The following is a 25867-nucleotide window of genomic DNA, read 5'->3' as shown; positions in this document are numbered from 1 at the left end:
TTCTCTCTTTTAGGTGGCATTCTGCTAAGTACTAGTCGGCCCTACAAGACAAAACCCACCCATGGCATTGGAAAGTACAAGCACCTAATTAAAGCAGAAGAGGTAAGGGGCAGGGAGAGTCTTTTGGAAAAGGGTAATGTGCAGCTTTTGCAAAAACCTGAAGATCAGATATGTATAGTTTGGATAATATTGGAGCTAGAAATGATAGAGTTGCCCTTCAGTCGTCGCCAGTGATTAGCTTAGAATTTCCAGACGGAGATGTTTCTACCAACTTCCAATCTTATCCCTAGGCCAGGTTATATAGTAAAAAGCAAATAGTTTGAAAAAAATTTTTTTTTTTTGAGACAGAGTCTTGCTCTGTCATCCATGTTGTAGTGCAGTGGCATGATCACGACTCACTGCAGCCTCGACTTCCTGGGCTCAAGCGATCCTCCCATCTCAGCATCCCAAGTAACTGGTACTACAGTCTCTCGCCACCATGTTCATCTAATTTAAAAAACTTTTTTATAGAGACAGGGTCTTGCTGTATTGCCCAGGTTTGTCTCAAGCTCCTTGCCTCAAGTGATCCTCTTGCTTCAGCCTCCGGAAGCATTGGGATTACAGGCATGAGCCACCGTACCTGGCCTGATTTTATTATTTGTAATACTTAAAAAAAATATCTTCCTAATAGTATACTTACTTCACTATGGACCTCACAGTAGAAATGCTGATTCAGTTTAGTTGAGTGAATGATTTGTGGCAAGTAGAGGTAGATGACAGTTTTAGCCAAAATACTGATTCTGTTTTGTTTTGTTTTTGAGACGGAGTTTTGCTCTTGTTGCCCAGGCTGGAGTGCAATGGCACAATCTCAGCTCACTGCAACCTTCACCTCCCAGGTTTAAGCAATTCTCCTGCTTCAGCCTTCCGAGTAGCTGGGATTATAGGCATGCGCCACCATGCCTGGCTAATTTTGTATTTTTGGTAGAGACAAGGTTTCTCCATATTGGTCAGACTGGTCTCGAACTCCCGACCTGAGGTGATCCACCCACCTCAGCCTCCCAAAGTGCTGGGATTACAGGCGTGAGCCACCATGCCTGGCCATTTGTTTTTTTGAGATGGAGTCTCACTCTGTCACCCAGGCTAGAGTGTAGTGGCGTGATCTCAGCTCACTGAAACCTTTCTCTCCCGGGTGCAAGTGATTTTTGTGCCTCAGCCTGCCAAGTGGCAGGGATTATAGGTGTGTGCTGCCACACCTGGCTAATTTTTGTATTTTTAGTAGAGGGGAGGTTTTACCATGTTGACTAGGCCAAGTCTTGAACTCCTGACCTCAAGTGATCTGCCTGCCTTTACCTCCCAAAGTGCTGGGATAACTGATTCTTTTTTTTTTTTTTTTTTTTTGAGATGGAGTTTTGCCCTCGTTGCCCATGCTGGAATGCAATGGTGAAATCTCGGCTCACTTGCAACCTATGCCTCCCGGGTTCAAGTGATTCTCCTGCCTCAGCCTCCCAAGTAGATGGGATTACAGGCATGTGCCACCATGACCAGCTAATTTTGTATTTTTAATAGAGATGGTGTTTCTCCATGTTGGTCAGGCTGTTCTTCAACTCCTGACCTCACGTGATGCGCCTGTCCCGGTCTGCCAAAATGCTGGGATTACAGGTGTGAGCCACCACACCCAACCAGCTGATTCTTATTGTATTTTCAAATCTAAAATAGGCCAGGTGTGGTGGCCAACACCTTTAATTCCAGCACTTTGGGAAGCCAAGTCAGGCAAATCCCTTGAGGTCAAGAGTTCAAGACCAGCCTGACCAAAATAGCAGAAACCCTATCTCTACTAAAAATATAAAAATTGCTGGACTTGGTGGCTCACGCCTGTAATCCCAGCACTTTGGAAGGCCGAGGCGGGCAGATCATGAGGTCAAGAGATTGAGACCATCCTGGCTAACATGGTGAAACCCTGTCTTTACTAAAAATACAAAAATTAGCTGGGCATGGTGGCATGCGCCTATAGTCCCAGCTACTCAGGAGGCTGAGGCAGGAGAATTGCTTGAACCCAGGAGGCGGAGGTTGCAGTGAGCCAAGATCATGCCACTGTACTCCAGCCTGGGCAACTGAGCGAGACTCTGTCTCAAAAATAAATAAACAAACAAACAAATAAATGTAAAATATATTATGTGCTCCTTGAATCCTTTAACCCAGATAAGTGGGTATTAGTTCTAAGCATTATGAAATTATTTAGCCCATTTCTTTGATTCCAGTTAGATTTCTATGTGTGTGCAGAGGATTTTCTTATGGGGTGGATACAACTTGAGCCCAGAACCAGAAGACTAGCATGGGCAACATAGGGAGACCCTGTCTCTACAAAAATTTCTAAAATATAGCTGGGCTTGGTGGCATGTGCCTGTAGTCCCAGCCACTTGAGAAGCTGAGGCAAGGTGGAAGACCTGGCTTTCAATATCAAGTCTATCACTTCCTGCAAACAGTACAGTAGGGGAGATTTTGGGGAGACCTCAATATCTCTTGGTTCTTTAGCTTATTTTGATGCTCCCATGCAACCACACATGTTTCCTATTTTCCTCTCTCTTCTTGCAAGGTCCAATTCCATTGAATTTGGGTTTTAGAAACCACTAACCTTGCCATGTTCTCCTGAGCATCGTCCTTGCAGTAAGGAATTTCAGGAGAAGAACATTACCACATATCAGGCCTGTATCAGGCAGGTTCCCAGTAGGAAACAAATGCCCTACTAAAATTGTTCCTTTTTGTGGGAAGACTGCTGAATTAGGAACAAGGAAAGTTGTGTTCTAGGCTTGGTTCTGCCACTTTTCAGCCTTGTGACTTTGGGTAAGTCAACCTTCCTCATCTAGGCATGGTGGGTCCTGAAATTATATGCAAAATGTTTCCTGTAGGTGAATTTTTCTGAAGAGAGACCATAGTTTTCATCAGACTCTTCACAAAGGTTGAGAAATTCTGGATTAGAATATCTCTAAGATTAGAATTTCAACTTGTATGTCATGTAACTTCACAATGCTGTGCAATATTTATCGAATATCTATTATGTGCTAGGAACTCTTGATGCCTTGCCTTTTCAAGAGTGAGTTGCAAAGTAATTTTTTTTTTAATTAAATAGAGTCTTTCTGCCACACAGGTTGGAGTGCAGTGTTGTGATCTCGGCTCACTACAACCTCCACCTCCTGGGCTCAAGAGAACCTCCTATTTTCAGCCTACCAAGTAGCTAGGACTGCAGGGACGTACCACCACACCCGGCTAATTTTTGTATTTTTTTGTAGGGACGGTGTTTTTCCATGTTGCCCGGGCTGGTCTGGAACTCCTGAGCTCAAGCAATACACGTGCTTCAGCCTCCCTAAATACTAGGATTATAGGCATGAGCCACCATGCCTGGCCAGCAAAATAATTTTACAAAATTCATGAATAAGACATGGTTCATTCTCAGAGGGAACTGGTAAACCAATAAAGATAAGACACAGATAGTATACTATCTGTGATGAGGCAGAAAGTGATGACTGCTAAAAGGAAGATACAAAGCACTATTAAAATTCAGAAGAAGGAGTGATTTACACCCTTTTGGAGTTGTGACAACTTAGAGTAAATTGTTGAAGTTGTTTTATTTTGAGATATCCCCCTTCTTATTTTAAAAAAAATAATAAGCATCCTTTTATTTGCTGACACCATTAGAAAAACCGATTACATTTGTAACAAAAAAGTCAGAGGCAGTTACTTCCCAAAATGTTAAGTAAAACAGTGTATAACATCAGTGAGACATCCCCCTTCTAAAAGTCCCACATGAAATAGTGGGAAATAAAATTAGTTTTAGAGTGGGACTTTTTTGCCTCTTTTAAAAAAAATGTCTTTGCCGGGTGCGGTGGCTCATGCCTTATAATCCCAGCACTTTGGGAGGCCGAGATGGGCGGATCATGAGGTCAGGAGATCGAGACCATCCTGCCCAACATGGTGAAACGCTGTCTCTACTAAAAAAATACAAAAATTAGCTGGATGTCATGGTGCGCGCCTGTAATCCTAGCTACTCAGGAGGCTGAGGCAAGAGAATCGCTTGAACCCGGGAGGCAGAGATTGCAGTAAGCCGAGATCACACCACTGCACTCCAGCCTGGCGACAAGGTGAGACTATGCCTCAAAAAAAAAATTCTTAGAATCTTCTCTCTCAGATAATTTTATGCATATGCAATGCTCTGACCCACTCTGTTAACGTGGTGTAAAAGGAAACGTAATGCCATCTGTCCCCCTGTTCCTCACCACCCTCTTCTCCACTCTCCTGGATACCATGCTTTAACTGTTTTGGGCCTCTTGTTTTATCATCCAAGTAATTATACTTTTTCAAGACTTCCACAAGCTATTCTGCTTACTTGGAAGACCTCCCCTTCTTCACCTGGCTAATTCCTCTTCAACCTAAATCTCAGTGAGAAAGCAGAGTGAGGAGGGAACAAACAAATTTCTCCTCTTTTTTTTTGAGATGGAGTTTCACTCTTGTTGCCCAGGCTGGAGTACAATGGCATGAACTTGGCTTACCGAAACCTCCACCTCCTGGTTTGAAGCGATTCTCCTGCCTCTGCCTCCCGAGTAGCTGGGATTGCAGGCATGCGCCACCATGCCCAGCTAATTTTGTATTTTTAGTAGAGATGGGGTTTCTCCATGTTGGTCAGGCTGGTTTCAAACTCCAACCTCAGGTGATCTGCCTGCCTCAGCCTCCCAAAGTACTGGGATTATAGGCTTGAGCCACTAAGCCCAGCCACAAATTTCTCCTTCTAAGAAACCTTCCTGGATTCCCGGCACTGAGTTACTTTTCTTTCTTTCTTTCTTTTTTTTTTTTTTTTAATTTGAGACATGGTCTCACTGTGTTGCCCAGGCTGGAATGCAGTGCTGTAATCATGGGTCACTACTCCTTGAACTCCTAGGCTCAAGCGATCCTTTTGCCTCAGCATCTCAAGTAGCTGGGACTACAGGTACATGCCACTAAGCCCGGATAATTTTTAGAAATTTTTGTAGAGACGGGGTCTCCCTTTGTTGCCCATGCCAGTCTTCTGATCCTGGGCTCAAATGATCTTCCCACCCTGGCCTCCCAAAGTGCTGAGATTACCAGTGGGAACCACCATGCCAGCCCTGAGTTGCTTTTCTTACCATGAGCTGCCAGAGTTCCTTGTGCTTCCTCTGTCCTAGGACTTACTGCTCTATGTTTTAATCATCTGGGTTTTTTTTTTTTTTTTTTTTTTTTTTGAGACAGGTTCTCGCTCTGTTGCCCAAGCTGGAATGCCATGGTGCAATCTCAGCTAACTGCAACCTCTGCCTCCTGGGCTCAAATAATTCTCCCTCCTCAGCCTCCTGAGTAGCTAGGACTACAGGAGTATGCCGCTGTACCCGGCTCATTATATTTTTGTAGAGATGGGGTCTTGCCATGTTGCCCAGGCTGGTCTTAAGTGATCCACCAGTCTCCCAAAGTACTAGAATTACAGGTGTGAGCCACTGCATCTGGCCTTAACTGTCTGTTTTTATGACTGTGTTCCCTTCTAGATTATGAGGTCCCTAAGGGTAGAAGTCTCATTTTTCTTCCTTTTTTTTTTTTTTGAGACAGAGTTTCGCTCTTGTTACCCAGGCTGGAGTGCAATGGCGCAGTCTCGGCTCACCACAACCTCCGCCTCCTGGGTTCAGGTAATTCTCCTACCTCAGCCTCCTGAGTAGCTGGGATTACAGGCACGTGCCACCATGCCCAGCTAATTTTTTGTATTTTTAGTAGTGATGGGGTTTCACCATGTTGACCAGTATGGTCTCGATCTCTTGACCTCATAATCCACCCGCCTCGTCCTCCCAAAGTGCTAGGATTATAGGCTTGAGCCACCGCGCCTGGCCTCTCATTTTTCTTCCTATCCTCAGTGTCCAGCACAAGGCTTGGCACAAGGAGAGGACAGTAAATATTGACTGAACTGAACGAAATGTGGTTGCTGGAGCTGTCCTGTGTTTTTATAAATCAGATTTCTCAAATAAACCCACTATCTGCAAACACCTGGCTCAGATGACCTTGGTTGCTTGAATAGATTGGATGCTCCCTCTGTTTAGGGCTGTAGGCTTTTCTCTGATGTTATTCAGTGTCTCAGGGTAGCTAGTACAGTAGTGTTAGATACTGGGGGAAGTTGTTCCAGCCTCCTGGCTTCCTGTATGGGACAGCACAGTGAAAGCTTTCTTCTGCCACCTTACAGAGGCTCTGTCCTGAGTTCTGTATCTTATCCCTCTGGGGAACTGGACTAGTTATACTAGAAAGAATCTTGTGTGGCCTCCTTTCTTTCTCTCCCTAAGCCTAGAAAAAATAATACATTGCCAGGTTCCCATTTTTTCCTCTCAGGGTCTTGGTCTAGCCCCTCTGTACTAGTGAGCCCAACATCCCTAAGACAAGAGTAAATTCTCATGCTCATGCTCAAAGCACCCAACCCTTGTCCCATTTCTGCTGGTATAATCCCTTCATTCCTCCTTCAAAAGGTCCCACAGTCAGCCTTATAACTTTGAAGGAGAGGTGGTATCTACTTCATCTCAGTTTTCCTTGTTAATACTATTTTTATCTCTTTTTTTTTTTTTTTTTTTTTGAGATGGAGTCTCCTTCTGTCCCCTAGGCTAGAGTGCATGGCGCCATCTTGGCTCATTGCAATGTCTGCCTTCCGGATTCAAGCGATTCTTCTGCCTCCGCCTCCTGAGTAGCTGGGATTACAGGCATATGCCACCATGTCCAGCTAATTTTTTTTTATTTATTGATTTTGAGTAGCTGGGATTACAGGCATATGCCACCATGTCCAGCTAATTTTTTTTTATTTATTGATTTTGAGACAGTCTTGCTCTGTCACCCAGGCTAGAGTGAGTGGCCTGATCTTGGCTCACTGCCACCTCCGCCTCCTGGGTTCAGCTGATTCTCCTGCCTCAGCCTTCCTGAGTAGCTGGGATTACAGGTGCACACCACCACACCTGGCTAATTTTTGTATTTTTGGTAAGGATGAGGTTTCTCCATGTTGATCAGGCTGGTCACGAACTCCTGACTTTGTGATCTGCCCACCTCGGCCTCCCAACGTGCTAGGATTACAGGTGTGAGCCTCTGTGCCTGGCCTAATTTTTATCTCAAACTCTGGACCTCAGGTGATCCATCCACCTCGGCCTCCCTAAGTGCTAGGATTATAGGCATGAACCATCAGACCTGGCCTGTTTTCATCTCTTTCTTATATGGCTTGGTATGTAACTGAATAGCTTCCTACCCCTCCGTCCTGTGTCCTTGTCCTTGATTCTTTTTTTGAAGGGGTAGATGAGAGATAAAAATGAGAAATTTTCTTGGGTGACAGCATGGGGGATGACAATAAATGTGGCATTTCAGCTCGCTTGCCGTATGGACCTGACCTCCTTCTCAGTGATTTCCCTTTTTGGACCTTTGTTTCAGGCATGTTTTCTCATACACCCATGCTCTCTCCTGCCTCTCTGCCTTTGCGCATGTTCTTTCCTTTGTATAGGATGATACCCTCCCTTTTTTCTCTATGGTGCTCATCCTGTAAGACCCATCTTGACCTGTGGCAGTGAGGGATCACATTTTACAGCGTATCTCCAGACCTAGCATTCTGTCTCAAAGTGTAGATCTCATTATTCCTTAAAGGGCCTTCATCATTCTGTTGAATTTTTCTGAGGCTTCAGATTGTTTGGAGTAATTTATATTTGATAGAAGTAAAAATAATAAGGCCAGGCATGATGGCTCATGCCTATAATCCAGCACTTTGAGAGGACGAGGCAGGTGGATCACCCATGGTCAGGAGTTTGAGACCAGCCTGACCAACATGGTGAAACCCTGTCTCTACTAAAAATACAAAATTAGCCGGGTGTGGTGGCGCATGCCTATAATCCCAGCTACTTGGTAGGCTGAGGCAAAAGAATCGCTTGAGCCCAGGAGGTGGAGGTTGCAGTGAGCCAAGATTCATGCCATTGCACTGTAGCCTGGGCAACAAGAGCAAAACTCCATCTCAAAAAAGAAGTAAAAATAATAATAGTCATCCACATGTGTATAGCACTGGGTCATTTTTCCCAAGACTACTTACTTCCTTGTTCTCAGCTATTGTCCAACTTCTAGTCTTGGGGTCATGGCATCTTAATAATCTGAAAATTGCCAAGAGAAAGACGTGGGAGGATGAAATGGAGGCAACATGAATTTCTGTTAGTTTGTTATATGCTCTCATTTCCAGGCCTTGGAGCAATACAGTTAGATACATCTTTTGTAACTGAGACAATTTTCTTCCTCTTTATAGAATAGCCCCTAGGAATCAAGATAGCTTTTCTCTTGGAAACTTCATGCTGTTTTTAGTGTTGACAGAGAGGAGGTGTCTGCCATTTCTGTCACCTATTTATTTTGTTGTAGCACCCGTAATAGATCAGCTCTCACAGCCACAAATTTGTGAGGAGACTGGAATCATTCCCAGAAAAATCAGCAGGTCAGAATGACTTTATGGTAACAGTCCTAGCTTCTTGAGAGCTTGTCTAAAAGTTCTAGCAGAGGAGGACAGCTACTCATATACCCTTGACCAAGGACCGATCCTCCTCTATCAGGGATGGTCATCCTCTTCAACCGAGCGCACAGCAAATGGAGTGGTAAGGGAAGAAGGGGACACCTGCTTTGATATTTAGTTTATTCCCCTAGTAAGGCACTTACCACAGGTATTTAGTTACACTTTTGAGCACTAATTTTCTCAGCAGACTTTATGATTTTTGTAGAAAGGGACCATGTCTGATCTATCTTAGAACTGATCTATCTAAGGGGACTAGCCAACGAAATCAGCTGAATCAACCCTGGCAGTCAGTGGGGTGACAGATGTCGCAGCCAGATCGCCCTCACATCCAGTCCTAACTTCTTGGTAACAGAACAATTGATTTTGCTGGTCTAATGTCTGTAGGGCTAGACATGTATTATAGAACTGGCTTAGGGAGAGTTACTTTATATTAGCATCCATGTTTTCACTTGTTTATTTCTTGTAGCTCATTAAAAAAAGAACCATAATTGAGCATCTATATGCCATGCACTGTGCTGAGTACCCATGATGGTCAGGTGAATGGGACATGGTCCCTTCCTATAAAAAGTATAAAGTCTGCTGGGAAAGTTAGTGCTCAAAAGTGTAACTAAATACTTGTGGTAAGTGCTTTACTAGGGGAATAAACTAAATATCAAAAGAGCAAAGATAAACAATTCCTTCATGATACTTTACATGGTAAATACATACAATTTTAAAGCAAAAAAGAAGCAGTTCTCCCCGAAAGGGTCAGCGAAGGTGCTACAGAGTTCAGCTCAACAAACATGTATTAAATGCCACCTGTATCTTGACACTAGGAGGGTAAAATTGAACTGGACACTCCTTTAGCAGTATCTAGTTGCTTGGGGTAGCTGGTGACACAGGGCTATAAAGAACATAAAAAAGCTACCCAAGGCTAAGTACAAACAGCGACCCTTGTAAAGACCTCAGTCTGCCAGTACCATTAGAGCTCCTGGTCTCCAGCCTGCTGGGAGTCTCATCCCGTGTCACCAAATTACAATATTGTCTGATTTTTAGAGGGATTCATGTTTGATATGAATAATAGTGATGACTCTTTTCCATTCTGAAAGTACTTTGACATTCATTATCTCAGATGCAAGCCATATTCCCTTGGAACATTGGTGGTACTAGAGCCAAAGCCCTCCTCAAGTTGAATAATAACAGTCTTTCCCATTTTAGAAGAATATTAAATGAATGGATAGAATTTTCTAAATTTCACATATTTCTCCCATCAGTTTTATTTGATGAAAACAAATATTAACAGAGAAACTCAGTTGTGTTTTAATTTTATTATTTATTTATTTATTTTTGAGATGGAGTTTCACTCTTGTTACCCAGGCTGGAATGCAATGGTGTGATCTCGACTCACTGCAATCTCCACCTTCCAGATTCAAGCGATTCTCTTGCCTCAGCCTCCTGAGTAGCTGGGACTACAGGCATGCACCACCACGCCTGGCTAATTTTTGTATTTTTAGTAGAGATGGGGTTTTGCCATGTTGGCCACACTGGTCTTGAACTCCTGACCTCAGGTGATCCATTCCGTCTCAGCCTCCCAAAGTGCTGGGATTACAGCCATGAGCTGCTGGGCCCAGCCTTTCTGGAGGGACTCTTTTTTTTTTAGACAGAGTCTTGCTCTGTTGCCAGCCTGGAGTGTAGTGGCGCAATCTCGGCTCATTGCAACCTTCGCCTCCCAGGTTCAAGCCATTCTCTTGCCTCAGCCTCCCGAGTAGCTAGGACTACAGGCACTCACCACCAAACTCAGTTAATTTTTTGTATTTTTAGTAGAGACGGGGTATCACCATGTTGGCCAGGATGATCTCGATCTCTTGACCTCGTGATCTGCCCGCTTTGACTTCCCAAAGTGCTGGGACTACAGCCTGAGCCACTGCACCTGGACCTATGTTTTAATTTTTTTTTTTTTTTCAGAGACAGGATCTTGCTCTGTTGCCCAGCTTGGAGTGCAGTGGTGTGATCATAGCACACTGTAGCCTCAACCTCTCAGGCTCAAGTGATCTTCTCACCCAGCCTCCAGAGTAGTTGGGACTATAGATGTGTAACACCACACCTTGCTAATATTTTTATTTTTTTAAATTGATCAATTAATTTTTTGAGATGGTCTCACTCTGTCACCCAGGCTGGAGTGTGGTAGCATGATTATGGCTCACTGCAACCTTGACCTCTCTGACTCAGGTAATCCTCCCACCTCAGCCTCCCAAGTAGCTGGGATTATAGGTGTGTGCCACCACACCTGTCTAATTTTTTGTAAAGATGGGGTTTCACCATGTTGCCCAGCTGGTCTCGAACTCCTGGGCTCAAGTGATCTGCCTCCCTTAGGCTCCCAAAGTGTTGGGATTACAGGTGTGAGCCTCCACAATTGGCCTAGAATTCATTTCAGTTCAACTTAACGTTTAATATTTTGGGGCTCTAGGAATAGAAAGATTAATGAGACATAGTACCTTCCTACATGAATTGTGCCAGTAGTTTAGTTACAATAATAGAGAGACCTACAATACCAGAGGCTTGAGTAAGATAGAAATTTTTTTGTTTCTCACATAAAAGTGTAAGTAGATAGTCCAGCTTTTTGATCGCTATACTTACCATATTGCTTCTATCTCATGGTGTGAGATGGCTGCTCCCTCTTTAGCCACTCCATTCTCATTTCAGCCAGCAGGGAGGGAAAAGGGGAAACAGTGGTCACCATGTTTCTTTCTTTCTTTTGTGTTGTTGTTTTCAGTACTTTAGAGGACCTCCTCTAAAGTGGAGGTGTTGCTGTTGTTTTATTTTGTTTGTTTGTTTTTTGAGACGGAGTCTCGCTCTGTCACCCAGGCTGGAGTGCAGTGGCATGATCTTGGCTCATTGCAACCTCCGCCTCCCGGGTTCAAGTGATTCTTCTGCCTCAGCCTCCCGAGTAGCTGGGATTACAGGTGACTGCCACCACACCCAGCTAATTTTTATAATTTTAGTAGAGACGTGGTTTCACCATGTTGACCAGGCTGGTCTCAGACTCCTGAAGTCAGGTAAGCCAGAGCTTGACCTAATTTTTGTATTTTTAGTAGAGATGGGGTTTTACCATGTTGGCTAGGTCAGTCTCAAACTCCTGACTCCAGGTGATCTGCCAGGCTTGGCCTCCCAAAGTGCTGGGATTACAGGTGTGAGTCACTGTGCGTGGCCTGTTTTATTTTTTTGAGACAGGGTCTCATTCTGTCATACAGCCTGGAGTGTAGTAGTGTGATCATAGCTCACTGAAACCTCAAACTCTTGAGTTCAAGCAATCCCCTAGCCTCAGCCTCCTGTGCAGCTGGCCTGTTTTATTTTTGTAGAGATAGGGTCTTGCCATATTGCCCAAGATTGTCTCAAACACCTAGGCTCAAGTGATCTACCCACCTAGGCCTCCCAAAGTGCTGGGATTACAAGTGTGAGCCACTGTACCCAGCTGTGTTGTCTTTTTTTAGAGTAGTTGAACTAGCACTTTGCATACTGCAGGTGCTTAATACATTATTCATTCCATAAAATTTACCAGTTGGAAGTTGGGACCATGCTTATCTCCAATATATGGTAGTAACAGTAGTGTCCTATCTATGTGCCCTACACAACCTCTTTTAAAAATGCCATTTATGGCTGGGTGCAGTGGCTCACACCTATAATTCCAGCACTTTGGAGGCTGAGGCTGGTGGATCATCTGAGTTCAGGAGTTTGAAACCAGCCTGATTAACATGATAAAACCCTGTTTCTACTAAAAATACAAAATTAGCCAGACATGATGGGCAGATGCCCGTAATCAGTTACTTGGGAGGCTCAGGCACAAGAATTGCTTCAGTTCAGGAGGTGAAGGTTGCAGTGAGCTGAGATTGTGCCATTATATCCTAGCCTGAGTGACAGAGTGAGACTGTCTCAAAATAATAATAGTAATAGTGCTGTTTGTTTATTTTTAATTTATCTTTTTGAGACAGGGTCTTGCTGTCGCCCAGGCTGGAGTGCAGTAGTGCAATCTTGGCTCACTGCAACCTTCTCATCCCGGGCTCAAGCAATTCTCGTGCCTCAGTTTCCTGAGTAGCTGGGATTACAGGTGTGCACCACCATGCCCAGCTAATTTTTCTACTTCTATTTACTTTTTTTGAGACATGGCCTCACTCTGTCACCGAGGCTGGAGTGCAATGGCACGATCCTGGCTCACTGCAACCTCTGCCTCCCAGGTTTAAGCAATTCTGGTAGCTTGGACTACAGGTACCTGCCACTGTGTCCAGCTAATTTTTGTATGTTTAGTAGAGATGAGGCTGGGTACAGTGGCTCACGCTGGTAATCCCAGCACTTATGGAGGATGAGGTGGGTGGATCACTTGAGGTCAGGAATTTGAGACCAGCCTAGACAACATGGTAAAACCCTATCTCTACTAAAAATATAAAAATTACCTGGGTGTGGTAGCAGGTGCCTGTAATCACAGCTACATGGGAGGCTGAGACAGGAGAATCGCTTGAACCCCAGAGGCGGAGGTTACAGTGAGCTGAGATCACGCCATTGCACTCCAGCTTGGGTGACAGAGCTAGATTCCGTCTTAAAAAAAAAGAGTAGAGACGGGGTTTCACCATGTTGGCCATTCTGGTGTCGAACTCCTGACCTCAGGTGAGCCGCGTGCCTCACCCATCTAAAGTGCCATTACAGGCGTGAGCCACTGCATTCTGCCAAAAATGAAATTTGTTGTCATATACCAGGTGCTATAAGTACTATGTGCCAGACTTTAAAGACATTATTTCATTTTATAGTCTTATAAATGGTATATTTTATTTAAGCCTCAGAATATTATATGGTTATTTGAGACCCTGTTTGAGGAATCCAAGACCCAGAGAAAGATTAAATGATGTGCCCACGTGGCTAGAAATTTTCAGAGCCTATATTTGGAATGAGGATAGCCAGAATTCATCTAACATCTCTAGAATTTCCATTTCCTTTTTTTTTTTTTTTTTTTTTTTGAGACGGAGTTTTACTCTCTTTACCCAGGCTGGAGTGCAATGGCATGATCTCGGCTCACCGCAACCTCCGCCTCCTGGGTTCAGGCAATTCTCCTGCCTCAGCCTCCTGAGTAGCTGGGATTACAGGCACGCACCACCATGCCCAGCAAATTTTTTTTTTGTATTTTTAGTAGAAACGGGGTTTCACCAAGTTGACCAGGATGGTCTCAATCTCTTGACCCCGTGATCCACCCGCCTTGGCCTCCCAAAGTGCTGGGATTACAGGCTTGAGCCACTGCGCCCGGCCTAGAATTTCCATTTCATATAAACTCACTCCATTAAGCTTCACAATAACTTTAGATGTTACAGATGAGGCAACTGACCCCTAGAAAGGTCACCCAATGCCATGTAGTGACTAAGCAGATATTTAGGATTTGAGGTCAGATTTTCTTTGGCTACCATCTAAGTCTAGTGCACTTTATACAGCATCAGGCCATGTCTCCTTGCTACCCCAGTTAGAGCCAGGCCTTTTATCCACGTCTCTCAGGTGTGTAACACAAGGTTATAAACATGCTTGATTACTGGGTACCTCACAGCTGATTATGGACTGTTCATAGTACTATCACCAAATCATTCAAATCCTCGGGTGTAAATTTTGTTATTTTTGTCACCAGAATTTCTGGAAGCTGAATATGCTGCAGGCATATCAGACTTTTTGTTTGAGGATTCAGATAATGGATAATTCTTATGCAACTTTCTCACTCTGGAGAATGTCACTTATAGCAATAGATAGATACTATCACTTTAGAGGAGAGAGCCCAGGCTTGGGGCTGCAGACTCAGCTTCTAGCTCTGGATAGACACAAAGTGGTTACCTTTGCCCTTTTCTTACTGTTATAACCTTACACAAGCCATTTTCCTTTTCTGGGTCTCAACTTCCCCCTTGTATAAAATTAGGGGGAAGGAGAGACTAAATTATCTCTAAGATCCTTTCCAGCTGTAACAGGCTATGATTCTAATTTGATTCCTTTCTTTAACTGTTCTTTCCAGCAAAGTTTCTCAGTAACCTTGGGCAGTAACTTACCTTGAGAGGACCTCAGTTTTCTGTCTGTAAAACAGGGATAATAATGTGAACATTTCTGTACAAGACTTGTTTCATAATTTATCCTATGATCTATTTGGGGGACCACAGTACAGTCCCACAAGGACCTACGAAAGATAATCCTGGCCCATCCCATAGTGAATCCAGGCCATAGAAATGCCAGTGTTTGATGATGGACTGTAGTCCATCCTTCCTACTACGTTTCTCCTAGCTTCTTATCCTTTCCTGCCTGGCTGGTCTTCATGTGCCATCAGGTTGAGCTTCCCAAAACACAGCTTTATTCATGTGTATCCTTTGCACAGATTTTTTTTTTAGACAGAGTCTCAAATTGTCACCCGGGCTGGAGTGCAGTAGCACGATCTTGGCTCACTGCAACTTCTGCCTCCCGGGTTCAAGTGATTCTCCTGCCTCAGACCCCCGAGTAGCTGGGCTACAGGTGCCTGCCAACACACCCAGCTAATTTTTTTGTATTTTTGGTAGAAATGGGGTTTCATCATGTTGGCCAGGCTGGTCTCGAACTCCTGGCATCAGGTTATCCACCCACCTCAGCCTCCCAAAGTGCTGGGATTACAGGCGTGAGCCACCAGCCGGTCCCGCACAGACATCTTTAATAGCTCCCCATGGCATTCATGAAGGCCTGAACTCAGGAGGAGTAGAGACAATGGGATGGATGTGAGAAAATGTGTATAGATAGAGTGACAGAAACTGTTATCTGGTATTATATGCAGTTAAGCTCTTGCTGGCTATGCTGTGCCCTATCTCAGAACTGAAATATATACTGTAATATCACAATAGGATCCTGATAATGTGAATTGGTTCAGGAAGATCTAGGCCAACACGGAAAAGCAGGTGAGATGCCAAGAGGGATACTGGGATCAGCTTGCTTTCTTTGTTTCCCTAAAGCAATACCTTTGGACAGTCCTGGCATTTTCTGTGGTTAAGAAAAGCCTCCTACAGGCTTCAGAGAAGCTCCTCCCCTCTGCTGGAAAATTTTAGCCACTCTTCATTGCATTCTCACTTTAGCATTCTACACAGCTCTTACTGCAGTGCTGCCTGTCACAATGAGAAGCCCTTACTGCTGCATTTGGCCATGAGTGTGGTGGGCTCTGAAGAAGAAAGAGCCAAATGCCTGCACCTTGGTGGCTGACCTCTAGAGGTTGGGTTCCTACTCAGAGCAAGGTCTAGCACCCTGGGGTGGCCACCACTGTTAAGAACTTTAGTAATGCAGAGGAAAAATTCCTGATGCTTGGGCATCAGGAGGTCTGGATTTTAGTTCCTGGAGTCTGTCTTGTCTGGCTCTGTGACTCTGGGAAACATGTATCTGTTTGGGCTTCATAGATGAAGAACCAGGACAAAATCATCTTTAAGTTCCTTTCCATTCTAAAATTTTAAAATAATGACTCATTGTATGTTTTCTCTTTGTTGGGTCCTGTGCTAAATATGAGGAATATAAAGTGAAAATAACAATAAAACTTAATGTTTATTTAGTGTTTAAATATGTGCCACAGATTGTACTAACCATATTACATATAGTATTTTGTTCAATTCTCAAAACATTCCTGTGAGATTAGGCCTATCATCGGCATTACTGGCTTTGTAAAAGGACCATTTCTTTGTCCTCTCTCTGCTTCCCCAAACTGGGTTCCTGCTCTTTATATGTTGCCCTTCTGAGCAGCAGTGTAAGGGAATCATTCCAGGTGCTCTGTCAGGAATAATGCTGCTGTGGAAGCCACTAGACTGTTAGCCATTAGATGGGGTGACTTAAGACATATAAGTAGAGGCAGATTTTTTTTTCTTTAAAAAAAATTTACCCCATCGCAAGACTTACTGCATACCTCCAGTTATTAGGGCATGGTAGTATTATCTCAGGGATAGACAGATAACCAAATGGAACAGAAGAGTAGAGACACAAATGCACATGTCTCTGGATACTTGTTATATGACATAGGTGGCCCCGTAAAGCAATGTGGCTGAGTCATTTCAGCTGGATGATCATGTGAAAACGAAAAATGACTGTTGACCCTATTTCACACCGCACACAGAAATCACTTGAAGGTGGATTGTAGATCTAAATTTAATTATTAAAATAATAAAACTGCTAGGAGGTAAAATACAAGGATAGCTCCATGATCTGAAGGTAGGCAAAGATTTCTTAACCCAGTACACAAAAATCACTATAATGATAAAAAATGAATATATTGGACTACATTAAAAATAAGAACTTAAAAAATAAATAAAAAATAAGAACTTGAGGCCTGTTGTGTGGTAACTTACTCTTATAATCCCAGTGCTGTGGGAGGCTGAGATGGAAGGATTGCTTGGGGTCAGGAGTTTGAGATCTGCCTGGGCAGCAGAGTGAGACCCCCCCCCAATCTCTACAAAAAAATTTTAAAAATTAGCCAGTCATCGTAATGTGCACTATAGTCCCAGCTACTTGGGAGGCTGAGGCAGGAGGATCACTTGAGACCAGGAGTTCCAGGCTGCAGTGAGCTACAGTTGTGCCACTGTGCTCCAACCTGGGCAATACAGTGAGACCCTATCCTTAAAAAAAAATCTGAGCTTCATCAATGACAAGTTAAACCAAAAAAAAAGAGATAAATACAAATAAAAGAACTTCTCATCAAAATATACCATCATAAAGTCAAATATTTGTAATGTAATTCTAATATTTTGAGAGACTGAGGCTGGCGGATCACTTGAACCCGGGAGTTTGAGAACAGCCTGGGCAACATGGAAAGACCCTGTCTCTATTTTTAAAAAATTCAAAAATTAGTTGGATATAATGACTCATGCCTGTAATCCCAGCTACTCGGGAGGTTGAGGTGTGAGGATCACTTGAACCTAGGAAGTCAAGGCTGCAGTAAGCTGTTATTGGGCCACTGAACTCCAGCCTGGGCAACAGAGTAAGATCCTGGTCTTACAAAAAATTAAAAAATAAAAAGAGAAGGTACAGAGAGGAAGAAGGTATTTGTAGCCCTTACAAAGGATCATGTTTAGAATATGTAAAGAGCCTCTGCAAATCAATAAGAGAAAAGCAGACAAACCAATTTTTAAAATGAGGAAAATACTTGAATAGGCAGATGACAAAAGACAGTATTCAAATAGCCAGTAATCATATGGGAAGGCACTCAGGCTCAATAGACATAAAGAAAATGCTAGTTAAAGCCTCATTGCACCAGGCATGGTGGCTCATGCCTGTAATCTCAGCACTTTGGGAGGCCAAAGCAGGCAGATAGCGAAGTCAAGAGATCAAGACCAACCTGGCCAACATGGTAAAACCCCATCTCTACTAAAAATACAAAAATTAGCCGGGCGTGGTGGCGTGTGCCTGTAGTTCCAGCTACTCAGGAGGCTGAGGCAGGAGAATTGCTTGAACCTGGGAGGCCGAGGTTGCAGTGAGCCAAGATCGCGCCACTGCGCTCCAGCCTGGTGCCTGGTGATGGAACAAGACTCTGTCTCAAAACAAAACAAAACAAAAAAATCTCATTGCATTACCACTACGTATCCAACCAAAATGGCTAAAACAAAGAAACCAGCCAGAAGAATGTAGAGCAATTAGAACTCTCATACACTGCTGGTGGAAGTCTAAATTGGAAACTACTCTGTAAAACTGAGAGTATCAATTAAGGAGGAACCTGTGCCTACTCTCTAACTCAGTAGTTCAGTTCCCAGGTATACCCCCAACAGAAATGGATATGTTCACTAAAAGATACACACTAGAATATTGGTTGCACTACTATTTGTAATGGCCCCATTACTGGAAATAACCCAAATTTCCACCAAGAGTAGAAAGGACAAATAAATTGTGACATATTCATACAGTGGAGACTAGTACATGAGAAGGAAAGAAGTGCCATTCCAAGTAATGCCTGGTGAATCTTATGAACCTAATGAATGAAAGAAGACACAAAAAAGAATGTATCTATCATTCTATTTTCATGAATTTTTAAAACATGCAAAATTGTTTTATAAGTCAGGACAGTGGTTATTAATTTGGGGAAAGGAGACCTTTTAGGGTACTCATAGCAATCTGTTTCTTGTCTAGGGTACTCATTACAGAGGTAGTTTCACTTTGTGAAAATTTATTGAGCTGTGTAACTTATGTATTTTTACATATTAATATGTTACAATAAAAATTTACTAAAAAATTTCAAACCGATTTTAAGATTCTAATATTAGATTGATAAAATATTTACATTTTAAACAATTTTTAAAAATAAAAAAAAATAGTTTAAAATGCTCATTCCTACCCCCAGGCCTCAGCCAGCTAGTTGCCTCACAAGCAACCAATTATACTAGTTTTTTTTGGGGGGTGGGGGGAGTTTTTTTGTTTTTATTATTGTTTTTGAGACATGATCTCACTCTATTGCCCAAGCTGGAATGCAGTGGCTCAGTCACTACTCACTGCAAACTCTGCCTCCCAGGCTCAAGCAATCTTCCTGTCTCAGCCTCCCAAGTTTTGGGACTACAGGTGTACATCACCATGCCTGTCTAATTTTTGTGTTTTTTGCAGAGATGGGGTTATGCCATGTTGTCCAGGCTGGTCTCGGACTCCTAGGCTCAAGCAATCTGCCTCCTCATCCTCCCAAAGTGCAGGGATTATAGGCATGAGCCACTGTGTCCAGCTGATGCTAATATTTTTGTACATGCTTCCAGAGGTATTTTTAAAATATGCAATCAGGTAAGTATGTATGTAATTATACACATGCACACACACACATCTATTCTAGCTCCCCCATTTCTTTTTTTTTTTTTTCCTTCAACCTCAATGACATTTCTAGGGCCTAGCTCCCCCATTTATATGTGTGGCAACATTTTGAACACTTTAGTCTACAGTTTGCTTTTATCATTTACTTTACCTTAAAGACCTTTCCAGTGTCTCTACATAATGGAGTAGTTCCTTACTTCTTTTTATAGCTGCATAATTTGCTTAATAAGTCTCCCTTCTTTTTTTTTGAAACAGGTGCTCACTGTGGCCCAGGCTGGAGTGCAGTTGTATGACCATGGCTCACTGCAGCCTCAACCTCTCAGACTCAAGCCATCATCCCACCTCAGCCTCCTGAGTAGCTGGGATTACAGGCACTTGCCACCATGCCCAGCTAATTAAGAAATTTTTTTTGTAGAGTTGGGATGTAGCTATGTTGCCAGGGCTGCTCTTGAACCGCTTAGCTTAAGTGATCCTCCTGTCTTGGCCTCCCAAAGTTCTGGGATTACAGGTATAAGCCACTTCACCCAGCCATAAGTCTCTCTCTTCATGGGCATTTAGGTTAGATTATTTTCAGTTGAGATGCTTTCTTCTTTCTCATCTATGTTGTATTAAATATTTCCTAGGCTTCATTGTAACTTTTTTTTTTAAAGACTGAATCTTGCCTCTCACCCAGGCTAGAGTGCAATGGCCCAATCTTGACTCACTACAACCTCCGCCTCCCAGGTTCAAGCATTCTACTGCATCAGCCTCCTGTGTAGCTGGTATTACAGGTGTGTGGCACTATGCCCGGCTAAATTTTTGTATCTTTAATAGAGATGGGGTTTCACCATGTTGACCAGGCTGGTCTCAAACTCCTGACCTCATGATCTGCCCGCCTCGGCCTCCCAGAGTGTTGGGATTACAGGTGTGAATCACTGCGCCAGCCTTCATTTTAACTTTTTACAGCAGCCTACGTAAGTTGATATGAACTAAAACAATATTTTGTATGACAGAAAAAGGAAGAAATATAATAATCTAGGCCGGGCGTGGTGGCTCATGCCTGTAATCTCAGCACTTTGGGAGGCTAAGGTGGGTGGATCACTTGAGGTCAGGAGCTCGAGACCAGCCTGGCCAACATGGAAACCCCATCTTTAAAAAAAAAAAAGAAATATAATAATCTACCTCTCAGTTCTCAAAAGGAATGCTGTGTACACAATTGTAGAATTTCGAGCTAGAAGGAGTAGAAGAGAACTAATACTGAGATTCTTTTCTGTTAATTTTTTTCATGATTCTGATAAAACTCAGGATTCTCTCCTCAGAAACATGTACATGTAAAATTTTGCATATAAATTTTGGGGCTTGGCTGGGCGCAGTGGCTCACACTGGTAATCCCAGCACTTTGGGAGGCCAAGGCAGGCAAATCATCTGAGGTCTGGAGTTCAAGACCAGTCTGGCCCACATGGTGAAACCTTGTCTCTACTAAAATTGTAAAAGTTAGCCAGGCATGGTGGTGGGCACCTGTAATCCCAGCTACTCAGGAGGCTAAGGCAGGAGAATCACTTGAACCTGGGAGGCAGAGATTGCAGAGAGCTGAAACTGTGCCATTGCACTCCAACCTGGGAGACAAGAGTGAAACTCTGTCTCAAAAAATATAAATTGGGGAGCTCATGTAACCCTTAATTCATCTATGGGTTAGGAATATTTTAATTCACACCAGGCATGGTGCTTATGCCTGTAATCCTAGTACTTTGGGAGGCTGAGGCAGGTGGATTGCCTGAGCTCAGGAGTTTGAGACTGACTTAGGCAGTATGGTGAAACTTGATCTCTAAGAAAAATACAAAACATTAGCCGGGCGTGGTGGCAGGCGCCTGTAGTCCCAGCTGTTTAGGAGGCTGAGGCATGAGAATTGCTTGAAGAAGTAGGGAGGAGTAGGTTGCAGTGAGCCAAGATCACACCACTGCCACTCCAGCCTGAATGACAGAGTGAGACTGTCTCCAAAAAAAAAAAAAAAAAAAAGAATATTTTAATCTGGCACAACCCATCAGTTGACGAATAGTAATAGAAGGCCAGAAATGGGAGGTGAATCTCAAAACAAGGAAATAGCAGAAGATGGTCACATGTATTCATGTTCCAGTCATTCATATATTCAAGTAATGATAGCAATATTCTCTCTCTTTGCATTGGCTGATGTCACAGTCCAGACTGGTGGGGGATGTTGCCCGTTCCTTCACAGGAGAACTTCAGTTTTTAGGTAGGGTAACCCGAGAGCAAAATGTGAACAAATTTATTAGAAAGATTGACTTTTAAAAATATCCAGATAGTATTATTAGAGTTTCTCGTATAATATGTTAATTTATTTTCTCTTTTTGTTTTCTCTTTAGCCCAAGAAGAAGAGGGGAAAAGTGGAAGTGAGACCCATTAATTTGGGGACAGATTATGAATATGGGGTTTTAAACATTCATCTGACTGCATATGACATGACCCAGGCAGAAAGTTATGCCCAGTATGTTCACAACCTCTGCAACTCTCTCTCCATTAAAGTCGAAGAAAGGTATGAAGGATGCTTTTGTATGGGATGTTCTTGGTGTGGGTAGAATGCTCCACTTTCTTATTAAACTAGGCTTTTGAGATATAGATAAATGTAGTAAAATTAACTCTTTTTAGGTATATAATTTGACACAATAAAAATACAGAATAGTGCTATTAACCTGAAAAGTTCCTTGGTGCCCTGGTGTAGTCAGTCTTCTACCTCTTCCCCACTCAAGTCCCTGCAACCACTCACCAATTTTCTGCCCTTATTGTTTTAACTTCTCCAGAATTTCATATAAATAAAATCACACAGTATGTAGCTGTTTGTGGCTGGCCTCTTTCACCAAGCATAATGTGTCTGATATTCATTCATGTTTTTGCAAATTTTTTTTTATTGTGGTAAAATACACATAACATAAAGTTACCATCTTAACTTTTTTTTTTTTTTTTGAGATGGAGTTTTGCTCTTGTTACCCAGGCTGGAGTGCAATGGCACAATCTCGGCTCACTGCAACCTCCACCTCCTGGGTTTAGGCAATTCTCCTGCCTCACCCTCCTGAGTAGCTGGGATTACAGGCACGCGCCACCATGCCCAGCTAATTTTTTGTATTTTTAGTAGAGACGGGGTTTCACAATGTTGACCAGGATGGTCTTGATCTCTTGACCTCATGATCCACCCACCTCGCCTCCCAAAGTGCTGGGATTACAGGCTTGAGCCACCGCGCCTGGCCCCATCTTAACTATTTTTAACTGTACAGTTTAGTGATATCAAATGCATTCATAATGTTATACAAGCATCACCACCATCCATCTCCATAATGCTTTTCATCTTATAAAAACGAAACTCTGGCTGGGCGCAGTGGCTCACACCTGTAATCCCAGCACTTTGAGAGGCTAAAGGTGGGAGGATCACTTGAGCCCAGGAGTTTGAGACCTGCCTGGGCAACATAGTGATACCTCGTCTCTACAAATAACAAAATTAGCTGGGCATGGTGGCATGTGTCTGTAGTTCCACTTACTCAGGAGGGTGAGGTGGGAGGATAGCTTGAGTCCAGGAGGTGGAGGCTGCAGTGAGCCATGTTCTTGCCACTGCACTCCAGCCTGGGCGACAGTGAGACTGAGGGAATATGTTCTCTTCCCAGGTCCACAAGGGGGCGTAGTTTCTAGGACAGGAACTTCCTAGCGACATGCTCTTCCTGCCTTCCTCCACGTCTCCATCAGGGAGACTTAACCATCTTTGTTTAACTGCGAGGGAAAGGATCAAAGATCAATTACTCCAGCAGAAGTTTAAAGGAGTAAATTGGCCAGGGGGCTTGGAGAAGGTGGGAGTTCCTCCCAGGTTAAAAGTTCTCTTCTTCCACACCTCCTTGGATTCCATACTTGGGTCACCTTCCACTACCTTCGTGAAAGCTGATTTCTCTCTCCTGGATTCCATCTTTCTGGATTCTCTCATTTAGTATGAGAGGAGTTTTCCTTCCCTGATTTTCCCCCTCTGGGAACCCTTCTCACTCAGTGTAACAGCGGCTTTTCTTTCTCCTCACTCGGTGTAAAAGCTAGCTGTTTCTCTCTCCCCTTCTCCTTTTTTCTCTTTCTCTCTGCTTAAATAAATCACTTTATGCAAAAAACTTTTTGGGTCCAGTATTTACTCCAAGGTGCTCACCTTCGCTGGCAAGTTGTCCCCTTTCCCCTTCTTGGGTAAGTGAAGGACAAGAACCTGGGGTGAACCTGATCGGAAAGGGAATAGGACCAGTGTCCCTTTTGCCTCCGGCAACAAGACCCTGTATCAATATTTAATAAAACAGGGCAGGTGTGTTGGCTCATGCCTATAATTCCAGCACTTTGTGAGACTGAGGCAGGTGGATAACCAGAGTTCAGGAGTTAGAGACTAGTCTGGCTAACATGGTGAAACCCCATTTTTACTAAAAATGCAAAGTTAGCTGGGTGCAATGGCATGCGCCCGTAGTCCCAGTTACTTGGGAGGCTGAAGCAGGAGAATCGGTTGGACCCAGGAAGTCGAGGTTGCCGTGAGCTGAGATCGTGCCATTGCACTCCAGCCTGAGCAACAGAGCAAGACTTAGGTCTCAAAAAAAAAAAAAAAATAGACACCGAAACTTTGTACCCATTAAACAATAACTGCCCATTTCTTCCTCCCCTAAGCTCCTGGCAACACCCTTCTACTTTCTGTCTCTGATTTTGACTACTCTACCTCATGTAAGTGGAATCGTATAGTATTTGCCTTTGGGTGACTGGCTTCTTTCATTTAGCATAATATCCTCAAAGGTCATCCATGTGGTAGCATGTATCAGAATGTCCTTTCTTTTTCTTTTTTTGTTTTTTTAAGACAGAGTCTCGCTCCATCACCCAGGCTGGAGTGCAGTGGTACGATCTCGGCTCCCTGCAACCTCTGCCTCTTGGGTTTCATCATGTTGGCCAGGCTAGTCTTTTAAGTCTTGCCTCAAGTGATTCTCCGGCTTCAGCCTCCTGAGTAGCTGGGATTACAGGTGTGCGCCACCACACCTGGCTAATTTTTGTATTTTTAGTAGAGATGGGGTTTCACCAACCACATTAGTCAGGCTGGTGTCGACTTCCTGACCTCAAGTGATCCACCTGCCTTGGCCTCCCAAAGTGCTGGGATTACAGGCATGAGCCCCTGCACCCACCTCCTTTCTTTTTCTTTTTTCTTTTAGAGACATGGTCTCTCCCACCCAGGCTGGTATGTAGTGGTACGATCATTGCTTACTGCAGCCTCTACCTCCTGGACTCATGAGATCCTCCTCTCTCTCCCAAATAGCTGGGACTACAGGCACACACCCATTCCCCAAGCTGATTTTTTTTTCCCTAATATGACCTAGTCTTCTGAATGCCTGGCTAGTTTTTACATTTTTTGTAGAGATGGGGCCTCACTTTGTTGCCCAAGCTTCCGTCCTTTTTTTTTGTTTCTGTCACCTAGGCTGGAGTGTAGTGACAAGATCTTGGCTCACTACAACCTCTGCCTCCCTCCAATCTCGCCTCCAATTTCTGGATTGCATAGTAAGTTTATGTTTAACTTTATAAGAAACTGCCAAACTGTTTTCCAAAATGGCTGCACCATTTTATATTCCCACCAACAATGTGTGAGAGTTCTGGCAACTCTTCATCCTGGACAGCAGTTGGTATTGTCAGTTTTTAAAAAGCTATTAATAGGTTTATGGTGGTATCTCATAGTGGTGTAAATTTTCATTTCACTAATAAATAATTATGTTGAGCATCTTTTCATGGGCTTATTTGTCATCTGTGTATCTTCCTTGATGAGATGTTTCTTCAAATCTTTTGTCTATTTAAAAAAAATGTCTTGGGCCGGGTGTGGTGGCTCATGTCTGTAATCCCAGCACTTTGGGAGTTTGAGATGGGTGGATCACGAGGTCAGGAGTTTGAGTCCAGCCTGACCAACATAGTGAAACCCTGTTTCTACTAAAAATACAAAAATTAGCCAGAAGTGGTAGTGTGCGCCTGTAATCCCAGCTACTTGGGAGGCTGAGGCAAGATAATTGTTTGAACCCGGGAGGTAGAGGTTGCAGTGAGCAAGATCACGCCATTGCATGGCAGCCTGGGTGACAGAACAAGACTCCGTCTCAAAAAACAAACAAAAGGCTTGTTTCCCTATTGGGTTTTGAAAATTTTTCATCTATTTTTGGATGCCAGTCTTTTTTTTTTTTTTTTTTTAATGAGACAGAGTCGCACTCTGTCACCCAGGTTCAAGCTATTCTCCCACCTCATCCTCTGGAGTAGCTGGGATTACAAGTGTCTGCCACCATGCCCCACTAATTTTTGTATTTTTATTACAGACAGGATTTCACCATGCTGACCAGGCTGGTCTCAAACTCCTTTCCTGATCTCAAATGATCCACCTACCTGGGCCTCCCAAAGTGCTGGAATTAGGTGTGAATCACTGCACCTAGCCACCAATTACTTTTCAGATATGTGTTTTGCAAATATTTTCTTCCTGTCTGTGACTTATCTTGTTGTCCTCTTAACAGTGTGTCTTTTGAAGAGCAGAAGTTAAACTTGATGATG

At 43.4% G+C, this 25867-nt stretch overlaps 1 protein-coding gene across 3 annotated transcripts in view; it reads left to right on the top strand.

Moving 5' to 3' along the window:
• Positions 1-25867, top strand: part of MRPL48 (mitochondrial ribosomal protein L48) — a 73071-nt gene that overhangs the window by 27616 nt on the left and 19588 nt on the right. For all 3 annotated transcript variants that reach the window (XM_035265494.2, XM_002754794.6, XM_078340260.1), the window contains exons 4-5: positions 14-102; positions 21667-21836. In XM_035265494.2, the coding sequence (XP_035121385.1) occupies positions 14-102; positions 21667-21836 (259 nt within the window). The remainder of the gene's footprint in view (positions 1-13; positions 103-21666; positions 21837-25867) is intronic.

The sequence above is a fragment of the Callithrix jacchus genome, chromosome 10 (genome assembly GCF_049354715.1).
Source record: "Callithrix jacchus isolate 240 chromosome 10, calJac240_pri, whole genome shotgun sequence".
NCBI lineage: Eukaryota > Metazoa > Chordata > Mammalia > Primates > Cebidae > Callithrix > Callithrix jacchus.
Note: the sequence above shows the minus strand (reverse complement) of the source record. Positions and strands in the feature narration are given on the sequence as shown.